A 19,266-nucleotide genomic window follows, 5' to 3' on the forward strand; every position below is an offset into this window, starting at 1 on the left:
CGGGATAGACAAGGAGCCAAAGTGGGGGCTGCGGGTTACCAGATCGCGTGTAGAGGACAGGGGCATGCGAGTGGGTGCTGGCGGGGTGGGTCTCCTTTTCCGCGCGTGGCTGCGCTGTCTCCACCCGCGGCCCGCGCGGTGCGGCGTGAGCGGGCTGGGCCTGGCGCCGGTGGCGGGGAGTGCGCGGTTGGGCTGTGGTCCAGGTTCTCGGGGCGGACACCTGACCTCGCAGTCCTGGTATCTGGAGTCCCCTGCTCATCCCCGTGCGTTGCTCCAGGCACTCGTCTCTTGCGGCCCTCGAAACCGCGGGACTTTCTCTGTCGGCTCCCCAGGACTTAGGGTTGGCAACAATAAACTGTAGTAACGCTCTTGCCTCATTATAGCTTAATAGCCCTCTGGCCAACTCTATTACGTTTTCATTTATGCTTCTTTCTCATTGACTTCACTGGAACTTTGTCGTGTGCCTTAGCCCTAGTGCTCCATGTTTCGCGTGGTGCGTGTTAATCCTAACTCTAAATGCCTGTGCTATTCTTAGGTCCCAAACTATAGATCCTCAGCCACTGCCCCTGGCAAGCTGCAGGCCCCATGGTACACTTTAACAAACAGCAGTGTGCCAGCTATTTTCACCTACTGTAATCGCGAGACGGTTTTGTCCATTACAGCCGCTAACGTTTATTTGACGTACGTGGAGAATGATTTTTGGAAAGCGTGAATCGAGTTATATAAAGCACAGTGAGCCGCCGGAGAGATAGCCCAGAGGTTAAGAGCACTTCCTTGCTCTTGCAGAAGACCCTGGTTTGGTTCCAAAAACCCTCATGGTGGATCACAACCATTTGCAAAACCAGTTTCAGAGGACCCGATAGCCTCTTGCTGAGTGAGCTCTGCTGGGACCAAAACCCTTACATGTAAAAATGAGCTACATCTTCTGTGAATTGTGCACTGTATTGCATAGACTGCATTTTATTTATTTATTTATTTATTTATTTATTTATTTATTTATTTATTTATTTATTTATTTATTTTTACCATCTTCAGCATCCCTATGTTGCTCATGACTGGCCTAGTTACTCAGTCGGGGTATAGACTAGTTCCAAAAGGAAGTGGCTAATAGTAATACAGTTGGTCGGAACTAGTGTCTTTGAGGGCTGTTCTGTCCGATTTCCCTTGTTTTCTGAGATTGCTAACGGGAGGGCGATGGAACACAAAGGCCTCTAATACAGATTTCAGCAAAACCCCCACCCCCGTTTATTAAAACTTTTTCGTACATCTCCCAGGTGAACATGGGATTAGGCGTTTGAATGCTTACCATAGCACAGACTTTGAAAGGATTTTCCTAAGAGTGAGCACATGGCCACAGGAGTGGGTTCAAAGGAACCTTTGCCTTTTGCGACACATCAGTAACTCCTAGTGAGCTAAAACAGCAAAGCAAGTATGGGGTGTCCTTTTCTAGGAACGCTCTGGTGATTGGAGAATTAATCAGCTAGGATGAGAGACCCAGAGTGAACTGATGTTCAATCTGTCTTTGACCCTAACTCATTAGTGGCTTAAGCTGGACAAAGCTCTGCCATCCCATGAGTTCTGTATCAGTTTATTAGAGTAGATCCTTCTAGACCATAGCTGCTGTGGCAGGTGGTAGTACTGTGTTTCTAGAGGCTACGCTGTAAGTTTCTCTACGGAGAGATTTCCTTTAAGCCGGACTATGCTGGAAAAAAATAAACAACTTCCAGTGATCAGAAAGTTCATTTCAGTGAATTCTGTAAGAGCTGGCAGAATGTATTCAGTCCTGCATTTAATCAGCAAAGCTGTGGACCAGTTGTGATTTGGGGGAGGGGAGGACACAAAATAATATCAAGGTAAGATGAAGGCCTTATACCACACTCCTGTACTTGTACCATCGGCATCCAGTTTCCTCTTGTAATGCCTCCTTGAAGGGCACAGCGCCTAAGAGGGCTGCCTTGGTGCAGATGATGACAGCTTGGTGGTGCCAAGAATGAGGGGTTTGATACGTTGTCAAAATAGCTTGAGGCCTTTGTAGAGCTAAGATAATTTTAAAAAAACATCCTCCCCCTTTCAAACTTAATTTTAGAATTGGAATCTGTTAAAGTGTCTAGTACTGTCTGTGATTGGGAATTTCACAGATCTGCTGGCTGTATCCATAAAAAGCCTTTCATGGTTTAGCTTCATGGGTCTCTATGGCCCATCTCAGTTTATCAGTTTATGTCCAGTTTCTGTGTGTTCTGTTTACTCGAGTGACGCGAAGTCACCGAGCCTGTATGCATGGAATCCCCTATCAGAATAACTTTTTTCTTTTGCTGTATAGCTAGTTCCTACTTGTGTTGCATATCTCAGGGATTGAACACACCCAGGTAACAGTGACAGAAGCGTTGTGCTCGCGGAGAGTCTAGTGGCTGTGCAGGCTCTCCGTTGGAGTATTTGCCCATGTTTTGAAGGTGTAATTACTGGATAGGTTGTGGTTCACATTTGGAAGTGCATCTTACACATGCTACTCCCTGTTGGCTAGTGGGCTGGAACAGGTACAGGTTGCTGAGGAAGGAAAGGAAGTAAGTACTCAGATGTGAATCCTACAAACTTCAATGCCAACCTGCCAGGTAGGATGTGGCCACTTGTGTAATAGTGACACTACTGGTATGGGTGTAACCAACCACTTTCGATTGTTTGAAGCCCACTGCAAAGGAGGAAACTCATGCATGAATGTGTAAGCCCAGTCAAGTAGCTGGCTGGAGAAGTCACGGGCCTTATTGGGGAACTTACTGTTTAGTTAAGCAGGTAATGTCATAATGCCTTCTAAATAGTTAATACTCATAGACAAATGCTACCGTCTACCGTCTCAGTTAGGGTTTCAGTTGCTGTAATGAAATACCATGACCAAAAGCAACTCGATAAGGAAGGTTTATTTCACTTAACATATCCTGATCACAGTCCACCGAGGGAAGCCAAGACAGGAGTTCAAACAGGGCAGCAAGCTGGACACAGGAGCTCATAGAGGGGCCTTAGAGGAGTGCTACCTCCTGGCTTGCTACTCATGGCTTTCTCGGCTGTTTGTTTTAACAAAATCTCAACTGTTCGATTTTCCCAATAAAGATCGGGAACCAGATGCTGAGGTGAAAGCCTGCTGGCTCAGTAAGAGGCAGAGAGAGCACCCAGTTGACCATTGTCCTCCACCAACACCCCAGAAGCCTCTCCCTTCTTTTATGCCATCTCAGAAAACTCAAACCCAATGATTCTGCCTTCTCCTTCCTGCGCATCTCTCTCTGTCCTGCTGACTCCCTGCTATTTTCTTAATAATCCTATGTTCACTACCTGTTAACTGCTTGCTTGTTCTGCCTCTTGATGTGTGATTGGTTTTATTTAATCCTGTTTGCAATAAATAGAAAGCTCTTGGATTAAAGGTGTGTGTTAGGGCTGAGCCAGAGCACAACTAGAACCAGGTTTTTCCGGTAAATAATGCAGTCTCAGTGTTCATAGTGTGATCAAATATCCTGTAACACTCAGCTTGCTTTCTTGTAAAACCAAGGATCACCAGCCCAGGGATGACCCCATCCACAGTGGGCTCGGCTCTCCCCTATCAATCACTAAGAAAATGTTTTACATTGCGTGCCTATACCCTAATCTTGGGAGTCATTTTCTCATTGGAAGTTCCCTCCTCTCCGATGACACTTGCGTGTGTTAAGTTGACACAAAAACTAGCCAGGACACCTACTTTTGGTTTTAATGAAAATACTCTGTATAATGAATAGGAGACAAAATCAGATCCTCGTGGCTTCCAAAGGTGCTGAGAGTAAGTGATTCTTGCGTACTGAGCCCTAAGGAAAGCATTTATACCTTCCCCTCTAAGACTTAGGAGCCTAGCCATCACAGAAGGGAGGTGAGAGACCATGGAATGCCGTTTCGTGCGAAGGGTGCTGGAATGAGTTACCTTTCTGTGCGCTCATGTTGGAAAGAGTGTTAGAGCAGATAACCTCTATTTCCAGCACTCACATCTTTTTCCAGTTGTATTCACTTATTTTAATACTGCTACAGTTGCTTTTACTCCTTGCATCTTTCAATTCTTTCATTTTTCTTTATTTCATTTTATTTTTGTGATTTCATTCTCATCACAAACTGAGTATGTAATTACAATAAAATTTTGATTGGCAGGTCTATATGAACATAACTACCAATTCTGTGTTGTAAGAAATTACTAAAATATTTTCAGCAGAAAAATAATAGAAGACATTAGCAGCTGGGTAGCTCATCAGTAAAAAACAAAAAAAACAAAAAAAACCCACTTGCCTTGCAAGCAGAAGGCCCTGGTTGACTTTCCTAGAACTCCTGTAGAAAAGCCAGGCACCATTCCCGCCTGTAATCCAACACACAGGAGGCAGAGACAGGCAGCTCTCTTGGGATTCACAGGCAAGCCAGCCTTACCTCCTTGGCAGTTCCTAGGCAGTGAGAGATCCTTTTTCAACAGGGTGGATGACGCCTGAGGAAAGACACCTGAGGTTGTCTTGTGGCCTCCACAGGCACGTGTGTACACATGCACGTATACACACAGAAGACATTTAGAGCAGATATCGTTCTTTTAGAATCAAATACTTGGTCTTTAAATGTGCATGTCATATTTGGAGCCCTATGCCTTTAGTAAAGCAGGTTAGGACCAATCTCAGTTTACCAAGTTATTTCCATGCGGAGTGCACTTCAAATGATGGTTCTGCACAAACATTGGCTCTTTCATTTGTAATTGATATGGAAACACTGGGCATTGTTTCCTTGGTTTATTGTTTTATATGTACAACACTTGATTATATAAGCGTAAGTTTTCCTTGCTGAAGCATTTCAATCATAGTGTTACAAGACCTCTGGTTTTAAACTGAGTTTGGTCCCTACCAGAATAAGACCTTTGTGGTGACATTTTGTTTGTGACTTTTGTGTTATTTTGTTTGTGCTATAATACATAAAGCCAGGCAGTGGTAGTGAACGCCTTTAAACCCAGTACTCAGGAGGCAGAGGCAGGTGGATCTCTGTGAATTCAACGCCACTCTGGGCTGCATAAGATTGAATTATTCTGAAAGAGAAACAGAGCCAAGTGGTGATAGCTCACACCTTTAATCCCAGCACTAGGGAGATGGAGACAGGAGTGATATGGCTGGGTAGAGAGAGGAATATAAAGCAGGAGGAGACAGGAGCTCATGACTTTCAGTCTGAGGATTTGTAGGGACAGGATTGCCCCTTTGGTCTGAAGATTCAGTAGAGGTAAGAACTATGGCTGGCTGTCGGGGACCAGCCCAGACATAAAACATTTCTCGTTCCAGAGTGGAGGTGTGGGAACAAATGAGGCACATTTCACAGGCTAGCATCGGGAGGGAGTTTTCAGGGATCATCCAAATCCTGAATTCACATTCTGAAAGTCACCCGCGTTTATTTTCCAAACAGCTTTTATATCAGGGTTAACTGAGGGGGCAGGTAACACGTCCTTAGGTCACATCTATACTTGTTGTCGTGCCTATGCCTAGTTTGTCACGTAGACTGAAAACACCTCTTCCCCAGGTGACCTCCTAATTTACAATAGAAGGAGCAGAACGACATTAGCATATCTGTACCAATTTTTAGGTTGGCATCAGGTTGTTAAACTATCAAAAAGCTAGGTGGCCACCTTCTGTGTGGCAGGTGCAAATTGCACCTTGTAGGTTGCTCAGAATTCTCTGACTACCAGACAGTGTAGGAATATGGACCTGCATAATTCGGCGCCTACAACTGGCTGCTCTTTCTTTGATTTTTCAACCTTAATCCCCTAATATCTGACTCCGGGATTTTATTAATAAGACCAATTAGAATTTGTGCTCTCTTGGTTTTGGACTCGTTTACTATAATACATGTTAGATTCACATCCTTTTGTGCTGCTATTTAAAGATTAAATTTTATAAACTTACTATGTCTGCTTTTTACTAATTAAGGACAATGAAGTGGTCGAGGCCTGACGTGTAGAGAGAACATGCCGTTGTACTGTTGACAATGAAGTGGTCGGGGCCTGACGTGTAGAGAGAACATGCCGTTGTACTGTTGACAGTGAAGTGGTCTGGGCCTGACGTCCACCTGACGTGTAGAGAGAACATGCTGTTGTACTGTTGACCATCATTAACAAGCTCTTGTTACTGTTTTTTAGGTGATGCGTGAAGACAGCAAAAGGAAACTGTCAAGGAAATCAGACCATTGAGTGTGTTTGTCTTGAACCAACTGGAGGAGTCGTTTATTTGGTCAGCTGACACTTGCAAATAAAAGTAGTATGGCCCACGTGAAAGTAAGTGTTTGAACCTAAGCTAAAGAGGTCAGCTATGGTCAGCCAGCCCTGCCCTTTAAATAACAGTGCTTTTGTAGAGCTAGACAGTCGTGTGGTAGAATGGTACTGTGCACACTGACACAGTTTTAGCGTGGAACAGGTATTGAGCAGAGGGGCAGTTGAGAAAACATGCTGGCTATCGTGTATGTGTGTGTGTGTGTGTGTGTGTGTGTGTGTGTGTGTGTGTGTGTGTGTACAGATATACGTAATTGCATACATCCAATTCTCCATGAATCACTTGACTGTGTACACCTGTAAAAAAGGATAACAAATAATGCAAACAGTGCTGACTAACATCGTTCTCAAGGAGCGTGCTTCCCTGAGTGATGCGCAAGGCAAGTAACTCCTTCCTTCGCTCAGTCTCGATTCCTTCATGACTGTCCAGTTTGTTCATGTGTGGACGTGGGCTTCTATGTTCTTTACTGTAGGCATTTGTTTATTCATCAAATGAAGCGTGAACTGAATGTTACAGTGACTCCTCCACGTGCTTTTAACAGAGTAGTGTTACACACCCTTCTTATCTGGGTGTGAGGAAGCAGTAAGCAGATCATCAAGTGTGATGTAACAAATGAGCGATGCACCGCGTTAGACAGTTGCTGTAAGGTTGGAGCTGTGGAGAGGAGACGCAGGGCAGGGTAAGGAGGTGGGTGTGCTGCAGCTTTTAGTAGGGAGGCAGGTAGGACGTGCTGTGAAGCAGGGCAGTCATGTGAGGGGTCTTCCTGGAAGCAAGAGAGTTAACCGTGTGCATATCCAGGGGAAGAAAGTGCCAGAAAGTGGGGACAGGAAGTGAATGGCCAGAGTCCGGTGTGACTGGAGCAGGTGTCGAGGAGAGAGTTGCAGAACGCGAGGTCAGAGCAGTGACAGGAACAGTAACTCACGAGCTTTCGAAGTCGGCCTGTGAGTGGTCTTGGAAAGACAGCAAATCACTGGACATCTTTCCCATGTGTGCCTGAACAACCAGTGTACTCTTTGCTGGGCTATGGAGTCAACGGGAGGATATATTTTTAATTATTACAAATACATGCACATGTCCCTTCCCTACTCCATTGTGTACCCCTAAACTTTCCTAAGAGAAAAGTGGCCTGACTCGTAGGCCTGTACAGGGCATGTGCTTGTCAAAGCGGCCCCTGCCGTCCTTTCCATCTCGGTGTAAGACCCTCTGGCCTCCTTACGCGTTTCCATTGCCAGGGCTGGACTAAGCTGACCCTGTCAGTAGATTCTTTCCTGTGGCTGTCTGCCGTCTGCTGCTTTGGGATCTGTGTTCATGGCTGCAGCACTCGTCTACAGGTAACTTCCTGAAGCCTCAGTAGGTAGTTGACTGAATGTTAAAAGCTGGCGTCAGCAGGAGAACGGGGACTCGTGAGAACTGTCTTTGAGCCTTCTGCAAGCACTCTTCTTTAGACTGGTACTCAGATGGGGAGAGAAACATGTAGCCATTCTCAGATGTTTCCTGCGTTCTTCAATGGACAGTAGACAGCATGTCCTTTAGGCTCAGTGGCCAGTTGTATTCTGTCTACCTCCATCCCATATTTGAATTAGCCGTTAACAATTCACTCGTGTGGCGGGAGCCATACTCCCCATCCTCCCTGCAGACATCAGTGGGCCTGCTAGAGATGCTCAGAGCCATGGGACTTGGGCCCTTGCTCCACCCACTTCTGCATTCTGCTCCCTATGGTCCTTACACTGAATGACTGAACATTGCCACCTGATTTTGTTTTGTTAACAAATTTGGAGATGGTTTTTCAAGATAGAGTCTCTCTGTATAGCTTTGGAATCTGTCCTGGAACTCACTCTGTAGACCAGGCTGGCCTCAAACTCACAGAGATCTGCCTGCCTCTGCCTCCCGAGTGTTGGGACTAAAGGCGCGCGTATCACCATTACCTGGTCAAATTTGGAATTTTTGAAAGTTTGACTGTATTCCTTTCTTAACTATTGTATTAATTTAAAACTATAAAAAGGGATTTTTTAATTTGGGTTATACCTACAGGTTTTTGTTTTTTTTTTTAATTTGTGACCTATCACCATTAAAACTCCATGCAAATCATGGTCACTCAGAGCTGTGGGCCACAGTGGTTGTTCCCTACTGAAGATCTCACGCTAGCTTTCCTGTAATGTGCCAGTCATTTGTTACTTGGTTGTATTTACATAATCCTCCTGATTCACCGCTTCTGTGTTTTCGGCTTCTCCCTCTTGTTCACAACAGCTGTTGCGGAGATGTGTTAAAAATCATTAGCACGGAATTGAGTCTATCTTCCTAATGTAATCAAAATAATTGCCTCACTTGTAAAAGAAAATGGGGATAGGATAGTTTTATTGTTATCTGTCTCCTCCTATGTCTCCTTTATTTGTGTTTTTTCTCTCTCCAATATATGGTTTAATATACAAATCTGTAAACACTCTCTAGAAATAACTCCTGAGTGTGAACATCTTCTGTTCCTTGAGTCTTTCCTGTGTTTGTGTCCTTCTGAATGACCACACAGGAAATGTTAAGGGCTCATAATAAGTAATTAGTAGTTATTATTACTAATTACTGTTGAATTTGGTGGATCTTGTAGCATGTATTTGGCTTGGGATGTTGGGGTATGGGCAGTTGCTGGGTACAGGTCCTCAGTCAAGCTGAGCAGATGCTCTGCAGTGGGCTACAGCTTCAGCCCTGGGCTCAGCATTTTGGTATAAAGTTTTATAAAACTGATATCGTACATACTGAGCTGTCTGCTTCACTGCTTTTTTTTTTTTTTTTAAGATTTATTGGTTGTGTTTGTGAGAGGCAGGGTCTTCTCTTGTTAATTCTGCCACTATGCTGCAGTCTGGCCTCTTCTTAAATCTCTGCCTCCCACACACACCATAGGAGTTCCGGAAGTACAGACGTGTACCACCTGCCACAGTCAGTGGTTTATTTATTTATGGATTTATTTTTTAATGTGGGTTTTAAGAATTGATCTCAGGCTGTCAGGCATACATGTTTATTATTTTTATGCCCTGCCCATCTTCTTCCTATGCTATATAAGCCTGACAGCCTGGGTTTGATCCCTGGAACTCTTGAAAGAAGAGGATCAGTTTCTAGATTTTCTTTTGACCTCCACATGTCTGTCATGGAACATGTGTGTCTACAGTCTCTCTCACACACATCATAGACATATATCCACATGATAGTATTTAAGTGAGATAAAATGTTCAAGTAATTTCTGAAGTACTGCTAGTTTGCTGAGACAGATAATGTATATATGTTTGACATAGCTGGTTTTGAAGCATTCTTTCTTCTTTCTTTTCTCTTGGGAAGCATTCCTCTGGTCATGACAGAAGGGAGAGCCACAATTCATACCACCGGAACTCCTCCCCAGAAGACAGGTAACTGCGCTGTGTGTGCCAAGTGGGAATTTCATGTGTTCATCAAATAATTTAGTTTTGGCTTTCTTTTCTCTTCTTTTATTTTCTTTTTTGGTTTTTCAAGACAGGGTTTCTCTGTAGCTTTGGAGCCTGTCCTGGAACTAGCTCTTGTACCAGGCTGGCCTCGAACTTACAGAGATCCACCTGCCTCTTGAGTGCTGGGATGAAAGGCATGCGCCACCACCCGGCTTAATTCTTAATTTTAAGGTGGACACTGAAGTGCTGCTTTTGTTGTTATGGCTTTTTATAGTTAAAATTTTATATGCATCATAGCAGAATTGTAAAATAGAGCAATCTAGAAATAGTACCAGTAATGTGTATCATGCATTTTTATTAGCCCTACCACTGTGTCACTGGGAACTATTAAAATAGTTCCTAAAAGAGAAGCCCCCGGTGCCTTGTGCTCTTTCCTCCTACTCCACTCTGCAGAGTGTCCCCCAGGGCCTCTGCTTCAGGGTCTTGGTTTGTGACCACTTACTCCCCTCACCTGTCACCTTGGCTCTGTCAGCATTGGACACACATAAGTCTGGGGTAATTGTAGATATGTCTATGAAACACCAGTGATATTACCATCTGGGTTATTATTTAACTTCCCGTGATGTTCTCTGACGTTATTGAGTTTTGAACTAATCAGTAGCTGTAACGTGATTCATCTTGTCTGTCTGTTCAGTGTTCCCAGCACTGTGGTTTCCAGGATAACATCCAGTGATTATAATGCTTGGAGTGGATTGACTAGAACAGTGTGGGCGCAAGGAAGGATTTGTAAAATAGCCTCCCCTTGCTGCCCATCATGTGTCATTTCCAGATACATCCCGTCACCACGGGCAGTGTGAAGAAGGATGAGTAGACTTGGTTCATTGCAGGAGTGTTTTTGCTGTGTCTGTGCTGGAAGCTTTTGTAGTTCAGACTGTGGATAGGTGCGGGCATAGTGAACCATTAGTTAGAGCACTTGGTTACGATGTTGTGCATTGTACGTTGTTTGGCATCACTAATATCTGACTTTCCAAGTATAACAAAGTTGCTTTTGATGGGCAATTTGGGTTTTCTTCTCTGTTAGGCATGCAGAACAAGAAAGATCCCCCCGGGATAGAGATTACTCTGATTACAGCCGGTCAGACCATGAGCGTTCAAGAAGAGGGTATTCTTACGATGACGGCGTGGAGTCACGGTGAGTGGTGGGGATCTTAAGAGCAGTTAACTTGAGTTAACTTTTCTTTATGTGGTACTCGTTTTGCTTTGGTTTAGAGACTGGGTCTCACAAAGCCAACTTGGGTCTACTTCCTGAGCTTTGGGATTACTGTCAAGCCCAGCTTGAGTGGTGCTGGGGATCTAACCTGGGGTGTGTACGTGCTAGCCAGTACTCTGCTGAGTAAGTTGCATCCCCAGTCCGAATTTTTCTTTACTTAGTATAGTAAAAACAAAGATTAAAGCAAGCAGTAGGTGCTGATAGCAGGCTTCTAGGGTCCCCGCTTCTAAGAAGGGCTTCACGAGAGTTAACTCTTAAGACAACAGATACATACAGTAGATAGTACCTGTTGTGGATGAAGAAACTCAGGCCTCAAAGCACTCAGTAATTTGAGGTTTGGAAGCATACTGGTGTCAGTGTGGTTTGCATGTTGTATTGCAGCATGGGTTTTTGGCTATCCAGTGTTCTTTCTACAGTATGGCAGAGGTATACTGAGAATGAAATTCCTAATTTATAGGTTTATTTTTCTAAGTAAATGAATTTTATTTGAGTCTTGGGAAACTGGGCTGGTCATCTGTTCTTCCAGCCAGCAAGTTTTCTGGTTGATAACTGATACTCAGCTTGATCAAATATTGACTCCAAAGCCCACACCACAGGTTTTCGAAACTCTGCCTGTGTTACTTCAGTACAGCTCCTTAGGTTTGGTCCAGTGTAGGAGTTCAGGTTTCATGTGGCCTCAGCCGTAAGTGAGGCATGCAGACTAGGTTTTACTTCAGATATAGAAGTTAATGGTTCAGAGGATTTCCCGAACGCTTCTGTTGGGAGCATCTGCACAGTGAGAGCAAGCTAGGTCACTGTAGGGAAGTGGCTGCCTCAGCTGCTGCTTCTCTCTGCAGTCCTGCAGAGCTGGGCACTTCCTGCTCCAGCTGCTCTGTGGGCATGCCCCATGCTGATCACAGGTAGAGTCTGCAGCAGCCTCTTTGCTGACCATTGGCCCTTACATCAAAATACTTTCAGGACAGTGTGTTTTCTGAAAGTTAAGGGAACAAACTGTTCTCTCAGGAGCAAACCATCAAGGCTTGTCTTTTCTAAGTTCTTAAGTTTGTAGAGAAAATAAAAAGGTGAGTTTTAAAGATGTTAAAGGAAAGATAATCACATATGTTGGAGGAAAGCGTAACTGAAGAGGTAAAGTGACCCTTTCCACGTCATTTTAATAACCAGGGGTTTCTGAGACTTCTAATAAAGCAGCAATTCTTTCAAGCGACAGTTTCAACTCCTAGGTTTTTATTAATTTATAAAATTTAAGTATTTTATTAATACTTAAGTTTAACATTATGAAAATAAACTTTTGTTTCTTTTTTGTACAGTTGATCAAATACATCACAGGCTAATTTGTCTTAATTTTCATGCCACTTTCTCTGACGTAGAAATGTATGTTCGTCTCCAGTATAAAAATTTTGAAGTATATCGGTTGGCTTTTTAGAGTTCAGTCGGATTTAAACATTGTGATTCACCTGCTGCCATGCTGGATTTTCACTCTTTCTTGACAGTGTCATTCTGGTCTCCATGCCCCTGCACAGTTTTGCAGTACCTATATTTTAGGTGAAAATGTCATCCTCTCTGCCTTTTGTTTTTCGAGACAGGGTTTCTCTGTCTCTGTATCCCTGGCTGTCCTGGACTCTCTCTGTAACCCAGGCTGGCCTCAAACTGGCAGAGATCTTTCTGTCACTGCCTCTGCCTCCTGAGTGCTGGGATTAAAGGTGTGCGCCCCTGCTGCCCAGCCGTCAGAGATCTTTCTGTCACTGCCTCTGCCTCCTGAGTGCTGGGATTAAAGGTGTGCGCCCCTGCTGCCCAGCTGTCAGCCTCTAACCAGTTTGCTTCCAGGCTGACGCTTACTGAAAGCCTTGAACCCTGGAACAAGGCATCTTTTCCTCCGGGAGGTATTGCTTCTCCATCCTGAAGCACTTTCCTCTCCTGTGGTCCCACTTATTTTGTGTTGTTCACTGTAAGAATGATTTTATGTCTTTCTACCCCCTCTACGCCATTTTTACAGAAGGGACCGAGAAAAACGCAGAGAAAGAGAAAGAGATGTGGATCGGAAAAGGTCCCGGAAATCCCCATCTCCTGGAAGAAGGAGCCCAGAACGAACTGTAACCCAGAGCTCTACTCAGGAAGAACCTGCCATGAAGAAGAAGAAGGATGAGCAGGATCCACTGCTCACCCGAACTGGGGGAGCGTATATTCCTCCCGCAAAACTCAGGATGATGCAGGAGCAGATCACAGATAAGAACAGGCACGTGCATGTACTGCGTCTCCAAAGCAGAGGCAGCCTCGTTGGCAAGGAGTAGAGTTCTGCAATTAGTGGTGATTTTCTAAGAATGTACCCAGTTTACTGTGATAGAGACCACAAATTACAGCCTCTTGTCTTGTTGGCTTCAGGAGTTCTTTGGAGTATTGTATACTGCTTACTCTGATATTAGTTCATAACTTTGTGTTTGTGCGCGAGCATGCGTGCACAGCTTTGAGTGTGGAGTGTTAATCCTCAGACACTGTCTTTTACTCATTTATTTTTTGGAGACTGGTTTTTTCAGTGGCCTGAAACTTGCCAAGTAGGTTAGACTGGCGGGCCAACAAGCCCCAGGGATACACCTGTCTCTGTATTACCGTATCATCACCAGTGTGTACTGCTGTGCCAGGCATTTTTTACATGACTCAAATTGAACTTGGGTCCTTGTGTTTCTCTTTGTGTGTTAGTGAACTTGACAGTGATCTTTAAAATGTAATATTGGGAAGGGCTTTAGTGCAAACTTCATCATCACCTAGGCTGGGGAAGAGTTAGCAGCCTGTGCGATTGTAAGCAGTACTAGGAATTAATTCGTGTACAGTAGAGATCTGTCCATGGTCGGAAGGTACAAGCAGAAATGGCGGGGACTTTATGGACTTTCCTTTGAGTGGATCCTTGGTAGAGTGGAGTACAGCTCCAGAGTTAGGAAACTCATTGTGCTGGAAGTTTCCAGTTTCCTGGGAGGTTGTGCTTACACGCTAGCACTGTTTTCCTAAGTCACAGATGTGTTTCCCTAGAGGAGGTGACGTGTCCAAGTGTGCGCAGTGGGACAGTGGGTCACCTCTGCCATAGGTATATGCAGTGCGCAGTGGGACAGTGGGTCACCTCTGCCATAGGTATATGCAGTGGGACGTGGGTCACCTGCCATAGGTATATGCAGTGCGCAGTGGGACAGTGGGTCACCTCTGCCATAGGTATATGCAGTGCACAGGGGGACAGTGGGTCACCTCTGCCATAGGTATATGCAGTGCGCAGTGGGACAGTGGGTCACCTCTGCCATAGGTATATGCAGTGCGCAGTGGGACAGTGGGTCACCTCTGCCATAGGTATATGCAGTGCACAGGGGGACAGTGGGTCACCTCTGCCATAGGTATATGCAGTGCGCAGTGGGACAGTGGGTCAGTGGGTTACCTGCCATAGGTATATGCAGTGCGCAGTGGGACAGTGGGTCAGCTCTGCCATAGGTATATGCAGTGCGCAGTGGGACAGTGGGTCACCTCTGCCATAGGTATATGCAGTGCGCAGTGGGACAGTGGGTCACCTCTGCCATAGGTATATGCAGTGCGCAGTGGGACAGTGGGTCACCTCTGCCCGGGTATATGCAGTGCGCAGGGGGACGTGGGTCACCTCTGCCATAGGTATATACAGTGCGCAGGGGGACACTGTCGTGACCTAAGACCCCCGAGCCCTGCCCCCACTGCTCTCCACACAGGATTCCGTGGGCTCCTAGGTAGAGTTCAGGCTCTCAAGTCCCGAGTCTGGACTGGAAAACATGCATTTTATTTTTAGTAGTCTCCAACTAAATTCTAGCATTTCTTTCTATTAGAAGTGTAACTGTAGTGGGTGGTCCCAATCCTGTTTTGTTACGGTTACTGTGAAACACTGTATATGGCCAGGCTGTTTGAAACTAAAATCAGTACTTGGCCTCCTACCGCTTCTCGTAATTTTATGTCTGAAGGCATTTAGAGCACACCGTGTCAAGCATGTTCTTCTCATGTTTTGAGGACTGTTTCAGTATCTGTTGTAATCTTTTGTTCTCATGCATGTCAGGAAGCCTGCTGGTCTCAAGAGAAGTGTATGGGGGAAAAGTTATGGATTTCTTCATCCAATGTTAATTTCCAAGAGAAATAATTATAAAAACCATATTCTTAGAACTTTAAAAGACCTGGGCATTATCAGGTTTAATGTAACAATCTAAGTGGGGCTTAAATGCCCCAATATAAGTTAAAAACCGTAGCTGTCCAGCTTTCAGCAGGACAGCCGCATAGACGGGGTCTTTTGAATGCTGTGTCACTGTCTCAGTTCCAGGGTCCCTTGTGACTCCCTTTTTTGGTAATTTTTAGCTTAGCCTACCAGAGGATGAGCTGGGAGGCCCTGAAGAAATCAATCAATGGTCTCATTAACAAGGTCAACATCTCCAACATAAGTATTATTATCCAAGAGCTCCTTCAAGAAAACATAGTCCGAGGGAGGTAAGTGCTGGTTATTTGCCTTGAGTTTCTCAAAGTAAGTTTTCAAAGAAACATCTCTGTGAACAGTAAGTCTGGTTTGTTAGGCTACTTCCTTTCAGAGGTGTTTGTGAACGTTTATTCAAAATGCAGTTCTTTTACAATATAGTTATTAAATAATTTACATCATGTTGTTCAAGGTTTATAGTCAGTGGTTTTTTTTGAGATTTGATTTTACAGCATAATTTTGCACAGACATTTAAATATAATTTAAATCTATAAGGCATAATAATAATTTTTTAATTTTTAATTTTAATTTTTTATTGATATTTATTGAGCTCTACATTTTTCTCTGCTTCCCTCCCTGCCTTTCCGCTCCCTCCATCAACCCTCCCCCATGGTCCCCATGGTCCCAATTTACTCAGGAGATCTTGTCTTTTTCTACTTCCCATGTAGATTAGATCAATGTAAGTCTCTCTTAGTGTCTTCATTATTGTCTAAGTTCTCTGGGATTGTGGTTTGTAGCCTGGCTTTCTTTGCTTTATGTTTAAAAACACCTATGAGTGAGTACATGTGATAATTGTCTTTCTGTGTCTGGGTTACCTCACTCAAAAATAATGTTTTCTAGCTCCATCCATTTTCCTGCAAAATTCAAGCTGTCGTTATTTTTTTCCTGCTGTGTAGTGCTCCGTTGTGTAAATGTACCACATTTTCCTTATCCATCCTTTGGTTGAGGGGCATTTAGGTTGTTTCCAGGTTTTGGCTGTGAAAGACAAAGCTGCTAAGACATAATAATTATTAAAATATGCTGTTTCAAACCACTTTGTTTCAGTTGACATACAATCTTCATGAATTTGTTACTAGCAGTGTGATGCTTTGATCTGCACATCCTATGTCGACACAGGTGTCAGGATTTCTTCCCTAGAGCTGAACAGTGTCCATTGTGTGCATGTGAATTGTCTTTGTTACTCTGTTGTGGAGAATGCTGTAGGGGTGTGGTGTGTGGCTCCGTGGCTTCATGTTTTCCCTGCCCTCTGCATTATTGCGTGTGCCACTTCACAGTGCACGCGTGTTCCCTGTTCTCTGCAGCCTTGGAAACACTTGCCTTTGTCGCTGTTCTGACGTTCATTGTACTGGGGATGAGATGGTAGATCCTATGGCTGTACTCTGTCTGGTGATAGACGATGCTGCATGGTGTCACCTGTGCGTAGTTGGAGAAATGTCCGTTTAGATGTGTCGATTTTATGGCTTATTCCTGTTGGCTTCTCTGATTTCCTTGTGTATTTTGGATTTTAGCTCCTTATTAGACTTGGCTTGTAGCTCCTTTTCTTTCCTTTCACTGTCCAGATGTCTTTTAGGATTAATGAGGTCTCAAATGACAAGTTTTCTTGGGTTACTTGTGATTTTGGAGTTATGTCTTAAATTGTATCAATCCAGACAAATATGGAGCTTCCCCAAGTAGTTGTACAGATTGTTTTTCTGTTTATTAACAAACAGTTTTAGGTTGCTTTGTGTTGCTTAAGGTTAAGGTACACTTTTTTCACATGTTGATGGCTGGTTTTTCTACCACTACTCTTGAACAGACTACCTTTATATTGTGTGTTTTGATGCTTTTGTGAAAAACAATTAGATTTAAATATGAATTTCCCTCTAGGTGCTCTGTTCTATTCTCTGTTGGCTTCCCTAGAGCTTGGTGCCCGTGCCCTGCTGTTCTGATGACTGTGGCTTGTGTAGCAATAGTCAGTTGTAAAGTGGGTGATGGTGCCTCCTGCTTTGTTCTTTCTGCTGAAGATTTCTTGGCTACCTAGAATCTTTTATAATCTGTGGTAATCTTAGGAGCTTCTTTTCCCTGTTAAAACGCCACTAGAATTTTGATGGATATTACACTGAATTTGAGTAGCTGGAAAAGCAACATAGCTTGTTGCTAAAGGAAGTGTCTGGCCTCTCACTATTGAGATTTTATTATGTCCTTTATTCCAGTTCCCATTCTAATTAAAGCAAAGTAAGAATGGAGATGACCGGGAAAGGGGAGCAATAAATTTGGAGCAAAATGAAGGGAATCATCATTTTCTATTTGATTCAGGCAATTGTCGACTTTTTTAAAGAATAAAGATAGGGAAATAAATATCACATATCTGTCTCTTCTTTTTAAATCTGAGTACTGTCTTGTCATTTCACATTGCCCTGATTAAATCATTGAAAACTGGAGTAAGCTAAGTAGAGCGTGTTGTTGGGGAGCAGAAGGTTGGCCGGTAGCCTGCCACCGTCCTTGAGCAGAGCTCTTTGCATCTTACCTGGAAAACAAGCAGGCAGGGAGACGAGGCCTCTGCTTATGTGCTGTGTATAGTCTGGGTTCACTCCTGTGTATCGTCTGGGTTCACTCCTGTGTATCGTCTGGGTTCACTCCTGTGTATAGTCTGGGTTCACTCCTGTGTATAGTCTGGGTTCACTCCTGTGTATCGTCTGGGTTCACTCCTGTGTATCGTCTGGGTTCACTCCTGTGTATAGTCTGGGTTCACTCCTGTGTATAGTCTGGGTTCACTCCTCCTCCTCCCCAGTGCTTCAGCAGTCCAGTGATTGTCACTCCGTTGCTCAGAATGTGTAAATGACCTTGCTCTCCATTTCTCTTTTCCTTACACAAACACTACAAACAGGCTGGTTTCAAACTCAGAGATCTGCCTGCCTCTGCCTCCGGAGTGCTGGGATTAAAGGTGTGTGCCACCATGTCTGGCATAAAAGCATTTTGTTGTTGTTGTTGGTTTGTTTTTGTTTTTATAGCCCAACCAATATTTCCCTGACCTCCTCTTCTCCAACCCCCTTCCCCTACCTCCTCTCTTTCTCTTCAGAAAAGGGTGGGCCTCCCATGGTTATCAGCCAGCTTTGGTATATCAAGATGCAGTGAGACTAGGCACCTCCTTTTCTATTCAAAAGCACTTTTTTATCGGTTGCCAAGGTGAACTTTTTTTTTTCCAGCAAAAGCACTAAAGATTTAGTTGTAAACGAGCTTTTATTCATGACGGAATAGTTCTCCTTGATTGTACGTGTTTTCCTGACTCTGCTTTTCTCATGTTTTGGGCAGAGGCCTGCTGTCCAGGTCTGTTCTGCAGGCGCAGAGCGCGTCTCCAATCTTCACTCATGTCTATGCAGCTTTGGTGGCAATAATCAACTCAAAATTTCCACAGATTGGAGAATTAATCCTCAAGAGACTAATTCTTAATTTCCGGAAAGGATATCGAAGGAATGATAAGGTATGTGTAGCTTTTAGCAGACTGTCACATGAGGTCAGGCCAGTAAATCAACCTCAGTGAAAGTTAGCGTGCTGGTTTGTGCACAGGAGCGCATTTACCATGTGCTTCATGAGAACTGCTCATTCTCCTACACATCCTCTGGCCACGAAGATGATGTCTGACTGTGTACTTAGCAGTTTTCATAGCTAATTCATGTGCATTACTGCTGGATAAAAATCATCCCGTGTGCTCCCTTACAGAGCATGGTAATCCACTGTAGATTTTATAGACACAGGAAAATGTTATAGTTGATGGTTTAACTGTCTTTACTTTCACTTTTCAGCAACTTTGCCTGACTGCTTCTAAATTTGTGGCACATCTTATTAACCAAAATGTGGTAAGTAATTGTCTTTAAAACCTGCTGGAATTCATTCTTTTATAGCAATGTGTATTCATACAGTTTTATTCCCACTCTACAAGGCAATGTGTAGAGGTGTTCATATGTTAAAATATGAACCGGGTAGGTAGTTTGAGCTATGAAGAGGAAATATACTAGGGCTGTACCTCAGTGGTCTTGTGCTTACCTGGCATGCATGAGGCCCTGGTTAACCTAAATG

At 44.0% G+C, this 19,266-nt stretch overlaps 1 protein-coding gene across 2 annotated transcripts in view; it reads left to right on the forward strand.

The window, feature by feature from the left end:
• The window catches only part of Cwc22 (CWC22 spliceosome associated protein), a 40,683-nt gene that overhangs the window by 286 nt on the left and 21,131 nt on the right, over positions 1 to 19,266 (forward strand). Inside the window, exons 2-9 of one of the 2 annotated variants that reach the window (XM_075984766.1) lie at positions 6,164 to 6,298; positions 7,526 to 7,624; positions 9,618 to 9,685; positions 10,782 to 10,892; positions 12,964 to 13,203; positions 15,318 to 15,446; positions 18,502 to 18,670; positions 18,993 to 19,046. In XM_075984766.1, the coding sequence (XP_075840881.1) occupies positions 6,284 to 6,298; positions 7,526 to 7,624; positions 9,618 to 9,685; positions 10,782 to 10,892; positions 12,964 to 13,203; positions 15,318 to 15,446; positions 18,502 to 18,670; positions 18,993 to 19,046 (885 nt within the window). In that variant the 5' untranslated portion in view covers positions 6,164 to 6,283. The remainder of the gene's footprint in view (positions 1 to 6,163; positions 6,299 to 7,525; positions 7,625 to 9,617; positions 9,686 to 10,781; positions 10,893 to 12,963; positions 13,204 to 15,317; positions 15,447 to 18,501; positions 18,671 to 18,992; positions 19,047 to 19,266) is intronic. The other variant, XM_075984767.1, reaches the window with a different exon arrangement.

The sequence above is a fragment of the Microtus pennsylvanicus genome, chromosome 9 (genome assembly GCF_037038515.1).
Source record: "Microtus pennsylvanicus isolate mMicPen1 chromosome 9, mMicPen1.hap1, whole genome shotgun sequence".
NCBI lineage: Eukaryota > Metazoa > Chordata > Mammalia > Rodentia > Cricetidae > Microtus > Microtus pennsylvanicus.